This window comes from Gouania willdenowi, chromosome 5, assembly GCF_900634775.1.
Source record: "Gouania willdenowi chromosome 5, fGouWil2.1, whole genome shotgun sequence".
Taxonomy (NCBI): domain Eukaryota; kingdom Metazoa; phylum Chordata; class Actinopteri; order Blenniiformes; family Gobiesocidae; genus Gouania; species Gouania willdenowi.
Genome location: NC_041048.1, coordinates 7,492,611 through 7,510,417, shown reverse-complemented (window position 1 = coordinate 7,510,417; position 17,807 = coordinate 7,492,611). Strand labels below are relative to the sequence as shown.

The window sequence follows — 17,807 nt, the reverse complement described above, 5'->3', positions numbered from 1 at the left end:
TGGAGTTTTTTTGTAAACCTTTATTTGGAGGAATAATTTACTAAAACCTGGATATGTTGTACTTTGCTGGCTTCATTACTCCCTGTTGTTAAATCACATGAAAGAATTTCATTGGTTGTCTTGGTCTCCAACAAAAGTTGGTTTTAGTGCACATTTCTTACCTAATTACTTTACATTTTTATATCGATGATGGATTTTTGATCATTTATGTGGATTATTTCATATATTACAGACATCATTCCCACACATTTGCTTTGTTATTGTATATTCATTGAGGAGTTTGCAAAAACCCCTTTGTTGTTGTTTTTTTCTGTTCTCCAGCTACAAAGAAAGAGACACATAGGTAACGACATCGTAGCCATAGTGTTCCAGGAGGAAAACACGCCCTTTGTACCAGACATGATCCAGTCCAACTTCCTACATGCGTATGTAGTGGTGCAGGCGGAAAAAGCATGTACGGACCACACATGCTACAAGGTAGGTTAGAATGTTACCCATTCATAATAACTTAATGATTACACAGTATATAATATCTATAATAAATGTTGCTTTGTTTTTATTTTATACCTTTCAAAATGGAAACCCTGATTGAAAAAAGAATTCCCTGAAAACTCAGTTGCCTTAACGCTTCTATTGTGATTTCTTATTTTACTGTATTTATCCATTTATTTTTCATAGGTGTCTGTAACAGCGAGGGATGACGTGCCTTTCTTTGGGCCTGCTCTGCCTGACCCTGCAATCTTCAGAAAAGTTGGTGTTTTCGCATTGAAAGATAAATTCTTAAGCAGATCTTTGAATTCTTTTTACTTCACTGTTTAACCATTCACTGTTTGTCTTCCTCTCCTCAGGGCCCCGAGTTTCACGAGTTCCTCTTCACTAAGCTCATTAATGCAGAATACGCCTGCTACAAAGCAGAGAAGTTTGCCAAGCTGGAGGTGGAGGATATAATGACTTAGTTTAGCTTTACATACATTTTAGAACTCCAACACTAAATGTGACTCTGCATGAATATTAACCTGTGAAGCTAATTCCCCATAAACAACAAGATTTTAGTGCATTATCATTTAAAGTTATAGCCTAAAAAAATACATATGGTAAGTTGAACAGAGAGTGCATCTGTTAATCGTTGCACACACAAAGAAGTGCTGCATGGCATTCATTTTCTTTATTTATTATTCATCAGTGACAATACAAATATCATGGGTCGTACAAACATGGGGCTTCTAGCTACGTAATTTGCAGCCCTTGTCCAGATTCGGTAATCCAATTTTTGCTATCACACAATGACTTGTGTCCATTATCATATTGACAGTAATGCTTTGAAGAAAAAGTTGGATCATATGTTAAGGTTTGATTTATTGAGACAACGTTTTTCATAAAATTGACTTTGATCTCCTAATTTACTTAGGAGATCAAAGTTAATGTCCTGTTTCCTGTCATTTACATAAGAGATCTACGGAGCCCAAGACACGACATGGTGGGAAAAAATAAATTGTTGGCCACAAAATACTAACTTCTGGTCACAAATTACTTTTTTGTGGCATTTAGTGGGCACAAAATATGAATTTGTGGCATTTTGTGGGCACAAAATATGAATTTGTGGCGACAAATCTGTAATTTGTTGTATTTTTTTTTCTTCATCTTGTCATGTCTGGGGCTCCGTAGAGATCAAAGTACATTTCTTGAAAAAATGTTTACTTAGGAGATCAAAGTAAATTTGCTGAAAAAAAGTTGTTTGAATAAATTAAAGCTGAACATATCATTAAAAAAGAAGACAAAATAATATTGCTGGAATTAAAAAGCTGAATTCATTTCATTGACTTATTTTTAGCATTTTTTTGTAAAATCTTACTGCATGAAGAAACAAAATCTTACAATTGTTGTTTTCTAGCGTTTCAGCCTCAAACAAAAACCATAACTGTGTGGTTGTTTGCCTTGCCTTCAGGAGCGCACACGCTCAGCCCTCCTGGAAACGCTGTACGAGGAGCTGCACATCAACAGTCAGTCCATGATGGGTCTGGGTGGAGACGAGGACAGGTTGGAGAACGGGGGTGGAGGAGGAGGAGGCTTCTTTGAGTCCTTTAAGGTAGAGCATGATCCCTGATTGGATGGGGAAACATCTCCACTATATGCATGAGAGAGTCCCAATAAGTAGACACCAGTAGGATGCGCTTACTTCCCCCCTCCCTGTGCCATGGCTGGGATTCTGGGTATTCACACATTAGTAGAGACGTTCCTGCACCCTTCCTTTAGGCGTTTGACTGGCTCGGTGCAGCTGTGAGAGGGAGGGAGTGATTTTGGTTGATGATGTGGCTGTTGGAGGGCAAATGATCTGTGTTGAATGAAAGGCTCTTCAGTTTGACTGTGAGTGATCCATCAATGACCATTAGGGTGGAGGACAGTAGCTCAGAGGATAAAAAGCAGTGCTATAGGAAGTCTTGTGTGCCCTTAAAAAAAAATGAAGGACCCCTTATTGAAAAGCTGATGGCTATGTTCGAAATGTCATACTAACGTTATACTCATACTCAGTGTGACATCAAAATAAGTATGTAGTGCGTTCACATTAGAGTATGGAAAGATCGAGTACGCGAGTAATACTGGCCAGGGGCGTGGCACCACATTTTTTTTTTTCCACATTATGGGCCCTGGGTACAAACCATCTTTTTGGGCCCCGACTGTAAGTTATGTAAAAAAAAAATAAAAAATTTCGGCCAGAAACTACAGTGTTCTTGCATTATTACAGTACCTCCACCAAGCGCAAAGCGCAGAGTGGAAGGGTTTGGTTTTACCCTGCTTTTATCTGTCTGTCTGTTAGCAAGATAACTTGAAATGTTATGAACGGATTTGGATGAAATTTGTTGATAATGGGACAAGGAACATATGATTACATTTTGGTGATGTTCTGGCTTACCAAAAATGAGAAAATACCAAAAAACAAGGAAAATAGAAGTTGTGCCTGAGCGTCCACCTTTAAGCGTGGTGGCTTATGGGTAATGTAGTTGTGGTAGGGAAGTGCATTGTGTGTATGTCCAACATCACAACATGTAATCACATGGTCATTGTCCCATTATCAACATTTCCTGATAATTTCATCCAAATCCGTTCACAACCTTTCAACGTTGGCGGAGGTCTCTGAGTGCTCTAGTTATATAAGCTTTCTTTTTTCTTTAGACATGGTTTCCTGCTGCTGTCTATCTCTCGCTCTTTGTTACGTCTACAGTTCAGACTACCTGTCACAGCCCTGCAGTAGATGCAGATGTGGGTCATACCCAGTGACGTGCCGTGACCACTAGGGTTGGGTAGGCACGTTGCAAATCGAGACCACCAGTGACAATTTCATATGTTTCTGCTGTGTTAATTCAATTAAAATCAATTTTATTTGTATAAAGCAATTTCCAACAAAGTCATCTCAATACACTTGTCAAAATATAAAATTCATAATAAGAAAAAAAAAAGCCCAACAAGATCCACATGAACAAGCATTTAGCAACAAAATCAACATTGTAAAACACCATTAAAGAAACATAAACAATAATTTAATATAGCCTCCATACTCGCCCAACAAGATATATCTCATGACATGGCAGCACATATATTGTTTGTGTTGGGAACACAGAAACACGGAGAAAATGACAACAACAACAACTCGGAACAGCCTCAGTGAGGAGCATCCACAAAGTCAATCCTTTCTTTTTATTCCATTCACTGTGGAAAGTGTGAAACATTTTCTGATCTTACCTTTGCTGAAGGTCTGGTAGCTCAGGTGTTGGTCTCCTATCTTTTAAAAGCTGTCGTTTCTCCTCAAAAAAAAGCTTCTCTTTCATCTCTGGCGCTGTCATCCCGCCTGTAGTGTCATTCCGCCCACTCGCTAGAGAACGTAGCAGCAGCGGTCACATGGCATCTATTCACTACTGTACTGTGAACTTACGTATAGCGTTTAGCATAGCACGGCTACGTCCAAAGGCAGCTCTCTACGCTACCTTTGGACGTAAATGGTTGTCATCTCGGGGACCTGACTGCACATGCGTAAACACGCAAAAACACGCAATGGGAACGGAGGCAGAGGAGCAACGTTCCTTTGGGAGGGGGCGTGGCCTCCCTCTGCCTTACAGCGGAGTGAGACTGTGCAGCTGTTGCAGGAAATAGTGCTGTTTAGTAATTTGGGCTATGAAACGCACAAAATGCAGACACTTTCAAACTTATAGGTATTGTAGGCTTTTGGAAATGGAAAAATAAATAATTTATAATTGTATTATAATTAAAACAAATAATCAAAATATCAATTCACCCTTGGGTAGGCACTGCTTACCTTGCCTACCCTGACGGCACATCACTGGTCATATCATTTGCACTGTTTTAAACGGGTGGTAGTTCGGGCCCTGATGCAGCATGAATAATTGTTTTTAGTGCAAAACTGTGCATCACAACTAGCTTATTTTCACACAAAACCTTTTTCATTTCAATATAAATAATCTAAAAATATTTAAAATAACTTAGTACCCTTTACCTCTCCTATAGGCAACGTTCCATCATGTTTATCAATCTCTTTCTGTCACACATTGTTTCACTGTCTGTCCATAGAATTATAACTTACTAAACTCTCACCACATTGATCTGTTTTTAAATGGTCCCTGTTTTTCTTCCATTTCAATCTTGCAAAGCTTTCACACCTTTGCTTTAATGGATTGCATCTGTTGTTCTCTGCATAACTTACTGTCTATTTTATCTTATACAGTCTGTCATCATCCTAGTCCTCCATTACCAATATTTTGTTCAATAGACTTGACTTTTATTTTTCTAATCAGATAAAGACATAGTGTAGGCCTCACTGGTCAATAAATCAAATGATTATTATTTGTTTGTTTTGATCTCCAGTGTCCATAAAAAATGATCATCCCTAGCAGATTTAAGTTTATATCTCTGACAAAAGTCTGAAGTACTTTTTTAAGAAAATGAATATGTAGATAATGCTTCTATAAATCTCTCCGCTTTGACATCTCAACAACTCAGTCATCACAACATGGCCCTGAATTAGTTTTTTCCCCTGACAGGGATATCAAAATAAGCCCTTAACTTAACTCAATGTTTTTCAACCTTGGAGTCGTGATCCCATGTGGGGTTGCCTGAAGTGTGTTAAAATGAATTACTGATCAAAAATACATTACATTTTTTTCTTAATTATTTTTCATATTGAAACACAATTTTAAATAACCACTTTTTTTTTTACTGCATAGACTTTAATCTGATTTAAGATGGTCACATTTTTTAAATTCTACAGAAACAAAAGAATAATAACCACTTTCAATTCCTCAAATATAAATGCAGTTCAAATAAAATGCAGTATAAAGAAAAGAAGAAAGAGTAAAAAGAAGCTACATTTTTTTCATTTAAAAAAAAGTATAAAAAGACCTGAGCTGGTGCATCTTGTCACTTTGTGCACTAATCCTGGCTATTGTATATGTGTATAGTACAATTCACTATAACAAACAAGGTCAAAAACTAATTTTAGAAAAAAATATTTGGGGGGGGCACCAGAAATGTGTGAGATAAAAATGGGGTCACGATCCAAAAAAGGTTGGGAACCACTGCCCTTACTTTATATTTATTACACAGTCGCTATACTCACTCAATGGAAAATTTGTATAAGTCCATTTTTTAACACATTTCATCATTACGCAATACTATAAAATGTTCTCCTGCAGAACCTGGACTCTAGAAACGTGTACCCATGAATACACGTCAGCAATCATATAAAATCCTATTTACAGGCAGTATAAGTGGAATCGGGAGTGGACTCACACTGAGTATTTCCTCGTCTCTCTCTGTAGCGGGTCATCCGTAGCAGAAGCCAGTCTATGGACGCCATGGGCCTCAGTAACAAGAAGTCACACACAGTCTCTACTAGTCACAGTGGCAGCTTTACCCACAATCCCGCTGAGAGCCCAAAAACACCAGGGATTGTAAGTAGTTCTTCTTGGTTGTGCCTACCTGATTCTCATCAGAATTATTATTACATGTGAAAACCCCTCTTCTATTTATTCATATTTAACCCCCTATTATCCTTAAATATTGCTAACACATTTTACCCTTGGGGTCAATCTGACCCTAGGGATATTTTTCTTCAGTAAATGATTTTCAGATAATTGCTGACTAACCTAAATAACCCCTTGATAATGAGACAATGACCTGTTCTGTAGCGCCACCATCAGGCCAAACGTTTAAATGAGAATGAATTCATCTTGAATAGCTTACGTCCAGATCTTCTCAAATTTTCTCTCATGAGAATATTTTGATAAATAAAGCAAAAAAAGAAAAATAATATATATATATATATATATATATATAAATAATGTTCTTTTTTGATTGATAAACCCTTAATGGGGTCAAATTGACCCCAAGGATAATAGGAGGGTTAATCTTGGCACCTATAGAGGCATCAGACTATTCAAATGCACTTTATCTTTGTTGTAAAGTTATACATTTGGTTGTTTTTATTCATGAGATATTATTATATTGTTTCTCACACAAACCTATTTGTAATTTTGACAATATTTGATTTATTAATCCGTACAAACTAGTAAAACAAAAAAGTAGAAGAGTAGAAAGCCTTAAGGTTCGCTGTAATAAAGGAATTCCTATCAATTTGTTTTCCTATTACTGCAGGACGGTTTAGGGAGTTTATGAGTCCTTGAGCTCCGTATAGAAGCTGTTTGACTACCCAGACTCCCTCCCTCCATCCCGCAGCTGTGCTTTTCCCTACCAACGACATGTGCAATATCATGCATGTGAAACCCAAACAAACCTTGAATGCAACACATACTGACACATCTTTCAGACCATGGGTTGATTCAACTGCCAGTTTTCACGGTTTTCAGATACGATGGCTAATAATAACTCTGCTGCTACTTTTCCAACTTGATCTACATCTGTCAGTGCCTCTGTCAGTGCCAATCCGTTCACGGGCTTGATTGTTTCCTTCACTCTCAATCATCCCAGAACTCCTGGGACGTGATATTTCAATGTAAACCGACCATACAATGTTTGTTTAATATTTTAATAGTACACAAAATATGTGACTGTTGTTGTGATGTTTTTAATTGTTAATTTAAAAAAAAAGAAAAGACAAAAAGGAGAAATCACCATAAGACAATATATACAAAAACTGATCAAAACACAATACACAACATTGACAATCAAAAACCAAACCGAAAATAAAATAAAAACCAAAATAATTGGGAATTCACTCAAAACATAATAAAAACCAAACAAATATAAATGAAAAACAAAACGAATCGGAATTTACTCAAAACATCCATCTCTAATTCTTTTTAAATAGCAGGGTTTCAATCGTTTAAATAGTACACAAACTGCCATAAAATAGTCCGACCAGATATAGACGCATTCGCGCATGCGTTGAAGGGATCCGAAACGATCATGCCCGCGAAAAGTTTGGGCACTGACAACCTCAACCCTGTTTCTGAAAGTAAAAGGTTATCCCATAATCACTCATTTTGATGTGTTGTTGTCTTTTTCCTCCCTTGAATGCACCTCCAAATCAACTCGGAATGCCCTCCAGCTAACCCTGCTAGCATGCCTGCTATACCCTGCTGATCCTGGACCTCAGGCTGTTTTCACTCTATCAACCTTGTCACCGACTCTTCAGTCTTTATCCTTTGTTTCTCTTTCTTTTAAATTGTCCTGCTAGCTACTTTCCGGGCCATGTTGCACGTCGGTTATCAGGACTTTGGTTCATGTATTATGTGCTTGAGATATCTTGATGATTTATTTTATTTTCCTTCTTCCCCTCTTTGGTGTTTTAATCTATCATTTCCTATTTCTCTTTCTTTCTCTGCCCTACCTTGTGTGGCTCAGTCATTGCTTGTCGCAGGGAAAAGTCCCAGTAAATATGGACGTCGAGGCAGTGCCATAGGGATAGGAACAATAGAAGAGGTTCCTGTATATTCTATAACTTCTTGTTCAGTTTTTTTTGTTTTTTTTCTATTTTGCATATGTTTATACTAAAGAAAATATGTATAGTATGTGTTACTCTGTTTGGTAATAATATTGCTATAACTTATTACATCTGTTCATTCATCATGTGCCAAATAGAAGTTATCAATTGTTTGGTTTGTGTGATTTATTTTTGTTGTATAGCAAAGCAATAACATATTCATCTTCTTTTTTTTATTAGTGATTTGATTTATAATATTTGTCTTGTTGTCTATGTAGAATATTACAGAGATGTTACTTATTGTTTTATCTTTTATACATTAATTTGTATTTATCTGTGCATCACAAACTGATTATACCTCTCACCAGGGGTGGACTGGGACAGACTAGCCCACTACATTATTAGTGGACGCCACGTAGAAGCTGTTATTAAGTCAGTGATGCTCACCATGTGGCTCTTTTATGTCTTAACTTTCGTTATTATTTCCCCAGAAAACCTTAAAAGGGAGACATTTCCTTTTTGCAACTTCCTTTTTTTATAGATATACATTTTTGCAAATTGTTTTTGACACTTTTATCTAATTTTTGTCCTTTCTTTAATTTTTTTTGGCCACTTTTTATCCAAACAAGCTAACATTAACCAAATAAATACCACTTGTTAAATTTTGTTCCTACATTTTCTCTCTTTGTGTTCCACATTTTTCCAATTGTTTGCCACGTTTTGCCCATTAAACTTACTCTTTGCCATTACATACCACCTGGTTCCACTTTATGTGTCAATTTTTGGCCACTCTTGACTGCTTTTGGCCCATTTTAGTCACTTTACACTCTATTCTTGCCAAGTTTTTGCCATATTTGGCCACCTGTTATCCATGTCTGTCTCCACTCGCTAGTCAAAAAACAAATGTAATGGAATGGACCGGCCCACTTCGGGTCAACGGCCCACCGGGATGATTCCCGGTATGCCAGATGGCCAGTCCACCCCTGCCGCACATGCATGACTGCACAAATGTTCCAAACGAAATACTGACATTAGTAGTTAGAAAAACCAGTCTTTGCTTTAACACTTTCCTAGAGGACTTTTTTATTCATTTGCTTTACCTGTAGTTGCTAAACTCTCTTCAAAACATGTTGATTACTGTACTTTCCTCTTTTCACTTCCTCCCAGTCATTGATCCTTCCTGGAAAAAGCCCAACCAGAAAAAAGTCCGGACCCTTCAGCTCCCGTCGCAGCAGCGCCATTGGTATCGAGAACATCCAGGAGGTCCAAGAGAGGAGGTATTAGTAGACAATGGGCAGTAATGACTGACCAGTATTGAAGCAGATTGAATACACAAGAAGTAAAGAACTTAGTGATTTTTAAAATTTTTTGCTTTGTTTTTCCCCATATTTAAACCCTACTTTGACTCCTCAATGGCCTAAAGCAGAGAAGTGTCACCGAGCACACATGGGACACCAGAGAGCAGCCTCCTGTCACAGGAAAACAAGTCGGACAATTCCTCCAATCACAGCTCGCCAGAGTTTCCCACGACAAGGAACAGGTTCGCATTTAGCTATTGATTATCTGGTATTAAAATTAAGCATTTTTATAGCCTCTGAAATGACATGGTAAGCATCAGATTTGTCAGCTGCTTAACCGTGATGTAAACATTCCATTCCTCCATGTGCCAAAGGTTATTTATTGGTCAGATTGGAGTAAAGTGGACTTAGTGTGATGATGATGATGATGATGATGATGATGATGATGATGATACAAGCTTAATTTGAGTCCATGTGACGTTTGGAGCATTGGCTATTTGGCAGTAGTCATAAAAGGTTGGTGCACAGTGGTCACGGAGGGATGAACATAGTCAGCAGCAATGCTCCAATAGCATTTGGTGAAAATAATTTATTTTCAATTATTATCTCAGATGACAGTTTGGCCAGACTGACCCAGGTTTGTAGTATGACCATGTGTTGCAGAGCCGCATCCATCCCTGAGGCTCAGGACTTGTCCCGGTCCTCGTCCAATGCCAGCAGCTTTGCCAGCGTTGTGGAGGAAAACGAGGAAGAGTACGACACTGGACTGGTGGGTAGTGACCTGCAGGGAAGGCTGGCAGAAGCACAACAAAAAGCACACAGTAGATAACAAAATAGTCCACTCACAATACGATATGAAATATGATACATTGGGCTCACGATACAAAATACTTACAAAATGAAATACTTGTGATAAAAATTACAAAAATCCCCAATGAAGAGTAACAAATGCGTAACAAATCTTGTGGGCTTTAACTGTTATATAGCTTTTAGCAGCACCTAAGAGTGAACATTTCATTGTTTCCACCCTGTTCTGTCTCAATCTCTGCTTAGAAGAGGCCTTAGTGCTCAGATGTGTTGAAATTCGGCCGCTCAACGGACACGTTTGCTCATATCCAGACAAACGCATGCTGACCACGGTGTTTGCTAGCTCGCTGTTTCAGCTGGGTTGTTTTTTCAGTGCATTTCTACATACAACCAACTCATGAGTAGATGGAGCATCCGCGTTGTCCGGCATCTTGTAAACACTGCAGCGTGTAAGCTGCTATGGGACAAATGTCATCTCGTCACTTCATGTTCTGAAAACGTACTTTTATTTAGTGCACTTTTGAATTTCATATTGCCGTTTTTTTTATTTCACGAAATTACGTTACATTCCTAGTAGATACAGTTGAAGCCAAAAGTATTAGCCTCCCTTGTGAAATAAGACAAAACTCTTGATTTTTACATGGAACTGGTCATGACCAAGTGTCTGTTGTTAACAGAATAACAAAGACAAAACTTTACTAAGTTTGGTTAAGATATTTTATTGATACAATGAGTTAAAACAAAAAGGACAAAAATTAAACATCCAAAATTGTTATCACCCTGGCCATTATGAATCATTAGTGACTTTCTGAGCCACTGTATTTGTCAGTTGTTTATATTTTTGACCACCCCCATTTTTCTCTATATTTGATACATATAAAACAAGCACATTTTTATTTTTACATCCAAAATGTACCAAAAGCTTCTAAATAACACTGGTGAATGTTGGATTGTGTCAAGTTTTATCAATGCTGCAAACATTGGGAAACATTTTTGGAAAATGTTTCCTATCCTGGGGGACTGATAATTTTGGCCTCAACTGTATGGCTTTCTGTTACTGACAGTTAATCAGTTCAATTTGGTGCAGCAGTATTTTTAAACATGTTATCAAAATGTGTTTATTTTTCTCACAGGAAAGCGTGTCGTGTGTCACGCCAGTCAAAAAAGACTCCTTTGGATACGGCTGTGGGTTGGAGGATAGTGGAGGCAGCACCAGCAGAGGAACCTTTCCAGGTCAGCATAGCATAAAAGGTTTTTTATCACTCTATTTAGCCATTACAGAGTGTCTATGTTGGATAGCACTCAACTTTGTGTCTTATTACTGAAAGTGCACCATTGATTGATATACAGTAGCTGCAAAGGGTGTTCTGGCCATCTGGCATACGGCATCATCCCGGTGGGCCGTCGACCCAAAGTGGGCCAGCCTGGTTCGCTACGTTTCTTTTTTTGACGAGCGAGTGGAGGCAGACATGGTAACAGGTGGCCAAAAATGGTACAAAACTGGCAAAAAAAAGTAGCAAGGCAAGAGTGAAAAGTAACTAAAATGAGCCAAAAGCAGTCCAGAGCGGCCAAAAAATGGGGAAAATAAAGAGGAACCAGGTGGTGAAAAAGGGCAAAATGTGGCAAACAATAATGAAAAATATAGGGCAAAAAATTAATCCATTGGTGTTTAAAATGCAAAAGTTAGCTTATTTTGTTGAAAAGTGCCCAAAAAAAATTAAGGCAAGGACAAAAATTGTATAAAAGTGTGAAAAACAACTTGGCAAAATGAACAAAAAACAGGAAAAAAGGGAAACTTATTGGCAAAAGGGAGCTAAAGTCTGAAAAAAGTCAGAACTTTTTGAAAATGCACAAAAATGGGACAGAAATTTTCAAAATGGTCAAAGAATATCAGTTAATAATAATAATAATAATAATAATAATAATAATAATAATAATTAAAAATTAAGACACAAAGAGCCACATGTTGAGCATCACTGACTTATTAACAGCTTCTATAGCGTGTGCACTGATAATGTAGTGGGCTGGTCTGGACAGAAAATGTCAGGACTGAATTTTTGTCCCAGTCCATCCCTGCCACTGAAGCACAAAGCTGAGGACTCCTCCACAATTTAAAAAAAACGCAACATGTGTATCAGTGTGGTAGCGCTTTTTCCAAATGGTTCACTTTAAAACATGAACCTTCCCCATGTTGGAGTATCCTGTTTTATTTCTGACAGCCTTTATATGCATGGAATTATTTTCCTTCCGCAGCCTCACGACTTCAACAGCAACTGGATGCAGTGAAGACGTCAGAGCCAAAAGGCACAGACGGACTCCCCAAGATGGAGCACAAACTCTCCTCGGACAGCGGAAGTGCTGGGCGTGAATCATGAGGTGACATGTTTGACACAGTGAGTGGACTGAATGTTCCTGTTATTCTGTTCCCTCTGAAGGCTGTAAGTCCATCAGTGTAAAGCATGATGTATCTACAAATAACAACAACAACACAAAGGGATGTGATGATGCCACAGCAAATTAAACACATGGCAGTGCTAAAATTACAACATGGAAACACATAAATACAAACAAGACTGACCTAAATATGGTGTGAGTGCTTTGCTATCTGCCATAATGCATGTCCTACACTTGGGTTGTCTCATTTGTTGCGAGTTGAAAAAAGGAAATCTAATATCTCTCTAAAACTAAATATTAAAAAAACTTTGCATGTTTGCTTAAAAGTTTAGGAACAAAAATCCTGCAGGAAAAACACTCCTGGAAATACAAATTGATCTGGGGGCCAAACCTGGCCCTTTAGGGCAGGGGTTCTCAACAGTGGGGTCAGGACCCCAATTGTGAGACACTGGAAGGGCGTTGCTAGATGCCTTCAAGAAACTAAGAATATTTTTTTCAACAATTTGAGTCCATTTTGGCTTAGCTTTAACCTTTTTCTGCAACTACGCCAAACTTGCCGTTGGGCAGGACGAGACATGAAGGGCCTGTACTACGAAGCTGGATTAGCGAAGCCTGGATTTATCTCAGTTAGCGGGCTTCACCTATCCAAACATTCCCCGTCAGAGAGAAGCTGTCCTACGAAGCGTGATATCAACTCGCTAAATTAAGCGTGTTGATTCCAGACTGGCTACGTGCGCACTCTTGTGACAGAGGTGGAGATTGCAGCGTCAGACCAATCACAATCACAAAGAAAATGTGTAGAGCAACTTACGTCACAATTATTTCAGACCAAAAACAACACTGTTGGTGCAGAAAAAGCTGCAAGGAATTAATGCAGGAATTGAATAGTGTTAATGCTTAAATTAGTGAGATTATGCAATATTAATTCATGGGAGAGTAAACGTTTCATTTTTACTTTTACCTTGTCTGTGGATCTGATGCTGCGTTCATACAGCGTAACCTACATAATAAGGTGTATTTTATATTATCTTACAGGACTGAGGCTCTCAGCGCCACCACAGAATACATGAACGAATAATTTATCGGTCGCAGGTCTTATTAGCTGACTATAGTAGATCAGTCCGTTAGATATTAATCTATATGTTTCCTATAGGATGCCATCGGTAAATGAATGGATGCATCAGTGTCTAAATATTCTCTCTCTTGTCAGTGACACATCGGATCCACCGACGTGTTCACACAATGATCCTCCTTCTATTGGACAGGTTGTTTTCTAAGAGAACTGATTGGTCAGGAGGCGGGACTTTAATTCTAGCTGAGATCTGAGCCAGAAAAAAACCTGGTCCCGACCAGGGTAGTCGTTCAGCCTAAGTTACCATGGTGATTTAGCCCCATAGGAAGTTATCCAGCTTCATAGGACAGCACACACTGATTAAATCCCGGAAATTAGCGTGATTAGAGGAAATCTAGCTTTGTGTTACGGGCCCGAAGGCATCTGATTGGTTCTTTCCATGTGGACCGAATGGAAAGGATTGGTCAGAGTCTGAATCTTTTTGTTCCTTTTTCTGAATCCATAATATATTGAATTTAAAAGAACCATTTCACCCAGTAAAACAAACAGCGTTTGTGAGATTTGTTTCTGATCTGTCTTAATCTGTGTGTAGAACTGTTAGCCACGCTCTGCTGATCAACACAATAACATCCATTCTCAGGTGAGACAGATTATCAACCGAATCTTACACATTTGTGCTGTATCACATTTACCAAATGTCTCTTCCCCTTCCTTTCCATTATTTTTGTTGCTATCAGCATTCCCATTAGGCGTTTTATGCCTGAAAATCAAGGGCACGTCAGCGCCATCATTGATGTGGAAATAGGATCCCAGTGAGAGGCCATGCAGGACTGGGGGGCTGATTGGTCATCTTCGGTCATTGATCTGCAGCCTGTTCTACACACTCAGCTCTGTTGTTGTTGTTGTGACTCTCAGTCCAAGTCATCATGGAGAACCCATCCATCAGTAGTCCCGGGCTCGGAATGCTCACATTTCTACTGTAAACAAACCGCGTGCCAGATAAACCTGGAATGATCAAACGTGTGCTGCTGGAGAGACAACAGAGAACAATGTTAGGGGTTTTTCTTTGTTTTTGTATAGTCAGACTCACACTCCACTGTGATGTTTTTCATTGTGTGCATCAGCCAAATTTGTGTGTCTTCTTTTTATCAGAGTATTTTGCTGTGGAAATAATGTTGTAGTTTCTAAAAAAAAAATGTAAAAAAAACTGGAACAAATTTTGTCAAACTTGAATCAAAGTTGCTTTCTCGCTGCTGCTGGTAATAACAACATCATCCCTTGTCCTTTTCTATGAGGTGCAGATTGTAAAGCTGTGCATGCTAAAAATAAACTGCAACTTTTTGCAACATTTTGCAACAAACCACAATCAAAAAACTGATTTTTTTCTGTTACCTTTGACCAGATTTAAAGCGATATTAGTGAAATTTGTGATGTATTTTTTCTCAAAAATAAAATGTCGATGTTAAATCTAAATCTAAATGTTAAATCTAAATGTCAATGAGCTTAATTTGGTACTTCCGGTGAATTAGCATATTAGCTAAATATTTAGTTTCACCCATGACATTTAGATTTAACATTGAAGATTCACAATAAACAATTAACATTTAGCATTTAGACTTAACATTTATATTATATTTTTACGAGAAAAAAAATCACACAATTTTTTAAGTGTGGTTGCTAAATGCTGCAACTTTACAATCAGCGCCCCGTACATTTCAAATATGGGGTGCTGATTGTAAAGTTGCGCGTGCTAAAATAAACAGTTACTTTTTTATGTTACTTTTAACCAGACTTACAGCAATATTTGTGAAATTTGTGATATTTCTTTTCTCGTAAACATATAATGTCAATGTGTAATCTAAATCTAATTGTTAAATATCAAATATTAAATATAAATCTAAATGGTAAATTTAAATCTAAATGCTAAATGTAAAATGTAAAATGTTACATGTTACATGTTAAACGTTAAATGTTAAATCTAAATGTTAAATTTAATTCTAAATTTAAATGTCACGTGTGAAGCTAAATATTTAGGCTTCATTTTTAGTTTCACCCATGACATTTAGATTTAATATTTAGATTTCACATTTAATATTTGTGTTTAACATTTAGATTTAATTTTTAACACTCAGATTTTGACATTTAACATTGACATTATATTTTTACAAGAAAAAAAAATCGCAAATTTCACAAATATTGCTGTAAATCTGGTCAAAATTAACATTAAAAAATCGCATAATTTTTTTTAACCTGGTTTGTTGCTAAATGTTGCAAAAAGTTGGTGTTTATTTTAGCATGTGCAACTTTACAATCAGCCCCCCATGCTTTTCAAATGTGACAGAAAATCAAATTTTAGATTAAAAACGAGAACAGTGCTGGATGTGCATCTTAAATCTATGTTTATTGGTCTATTATTTTGTGAGAAACCATCAGCCCTCAGGTGACGGCTTTGTGGAGCTGCTCTGTGGATGGTGTAAACTTGTTTTCCAAACATCGCCTCCCTCCTTCCTCTGTGTTATGGTGCAATGCTTGATGTAGCGGTGTTGTCCCTGTGATTTGTGTTGCAACTGGAAAAAAAAAAACAAAACAAAACAAAAAAACAGCAGATATCAGCTGATGTAGGACACATCTCAGATCCACAGCCAAAATGTCATTGTTGGATTGCGTTTCCCTTTGTTGCAAGCCAAGCACTACATGTTCAGTCGTACCCAAAGGCCCCCGACCCTTCTGATGAACCTTTATTTGTTGCTGAAAATGAAATACACTGTGACTTGCATTGAAGTTGCCTTCATGATTGTTGTGTGTGTGACTCGCTTTGAAGGAGGATCAGTTATAAAGGCCAGATGGCTCGAATGTAAAAACCACAGAGAAATAGATTTATTTATACATATCCACTCCAATGAATGGTGATAACTGCTGATTCCTCGCCACAGTAAAGTTTGTTTTTTTTTAAACCAAAAGAACAGTCAAATGTTGTTTTCATGTATTAGAATTAATATAGCATTTGTTTTTAAAGAGATCAGAAATGGTTTAAAGAATTAAAATGCAAAAAGATGTACTGTATTGATTAAAATATTATTATGACAGGTATTCCATGGATTATTAACAGATTTGTGTTACTGCCTTTTAAATGGACATGTTTTTATTTATTTTATTTATTATCTACAGTTGCTAATGCTTGAGTAGATGAAGTCTGCCCTCGTGTGGCTCTCTTTCATGATGACACCTCCCCCATGCAGAAGCATTATCTCTCTCTCTCTGATTGCTGTGTGAAAATGATCAAAAGCCTGTGGCAAGCCGTTTTTACAATTTAATGCCTAGTCATGCCAATCAGGGTTCAACATTACAGATATCTCAAAAGTCCTTTTGCAGATATCGAAAACAATATAGATATTTTCTAATTAAGGGGAGTTGGAGCAATCTTGATTTGAAGAGGTGAAATTACATTTGAGATATATTTCACTTTAATTATGCCAGGTCAACAGCTCTAAAGACAAAACCCATAAACATGAATAGTAAACGTGACATAGTAATATATTAGCCAGGGGGTGTCAAACTCATTTTACTTTGGGGGCCACATATGACCTAGTTTGGAGGGATAAAAGAGCAAGTTTAACATTTTTCTACTGAAATTCTGATTTTCACATTAAAACATTGTCTATTATTCACATAGAATATCTTAGATGTAACGCATGAAGTTACATTTAAGTAACTTTAGGATCTAATACTTCGTAAATCCTTGAATTAGTGAAAAAAAAATTTAAAAAATTTACCCTCCTATTATCCTTAAATATTACTATAACATGTTACCCTTAGGGTCAATCTGACCCCAGGGACATTTGCCTCCAGAAAATGATTTTCAGAAAATTGTTGACCAAGTTTTTGTATCAGGCACTTTTTTATTTGTTTAATAAATAAACCATTGATAATGAAGCCATGACCTGTTCTCTAGCACCACCATCAGGCCAAATCTTTTAATTAGCTATAATCTGTCTTGAACTTTTTTAATTTATGTATTTATTTTTTGAAGTGAGTTTTAAATTTACAACAATTGTGTAACTATGACCAGATCATTTACAACTCCCTATTGTAGGGAGTGTCATTAACTGTGTTTTATTCTTAATTTGGAGGGACCGATACATCTGGAAATAAACTTTGACGATTCATGTTGATGCTGTAATTCCTTAAAGCCCATTGTATGAACTTAAATCTTACACCCCTGTAAGCAGAATGACATTTGACATGTCCTCAAAGTTTATTTTGACTATAGAAATATCTGTGATAG

At 37.3% G+C, this 17,807-nt stretch overlaps 1 protein-coding gene across 17 annotated transcripts in view; it reads left to right on the top strand.

Annotated features, from left to right (window-relative positions):
- The window catches only part of rap1gapb (RAP1 GTPase activating protein b), a 121,535-nt gene extending 106,579 nt beyond the window's left edge, over positions 1 to 14,956 (top strand). For 5 of the 17 annotated variants that reach the window (XR_003674057.1, XR_003674049.1, XR_003674047.1 and 2 more), the window contains 13 exons: positions 322 to 477; positions 679 to 750; positions 849 to 935; positions 1,946 to 2,086; positions 5,829 to 5,960; positions 7,873 to 7,950; positions 9,119 to 9,228; positions 9,375 to 9,491; positions 9,895 to 10,018; positions 11,190 to 11,289; positions 12,310 to 12,449; positions 14,115 to 14,162; positions 14,260 to 14,955. Coding sequence is in view for 1 of the 17 variants with exons in the window: in XM_028446246.1 (XP_028302047.1) it covers positions 322 to 477; positions 679 to 750; positions 849 to 935; positions 1,946 to 2,086; positions 5,829 to 5,960; positions 7,873 to 7,950; positions 9,119 to 9,228; positions 9,375 to 9,491; positions 9,895 to 10,018; positions 11,190 to 11,289; positions 12,310 to 12,431 (1,239 nt within the window). In the remaining 16 variants the exon portion in view is untranslated. Of the gene's footprint in view, positions 1 to 321; positions 478 to 678; positions 751 to 848; positions 936 to 1,945; positions 2,087 to 5,828; positions 5,961 to 7,576; positions 7,951 to 9,118; positions 9,229 to 9,374; positions 9,492 to 9,894; positions 10,019 to 11,189; positions 11,290 to 12,309; positions 12,450 to 14,114; positions 14,163 to 14,259 lie in introns of those variants that run through there. The other 12 variants (XR_003674060.1, XR_003674058.1, XR_003674059.1 and 9 more) reach the window with 8 other exon arrangements.
- The last annotated feature ends 2,851 nt before the right edge of the window (positions 14,957 to 17,807 follow it).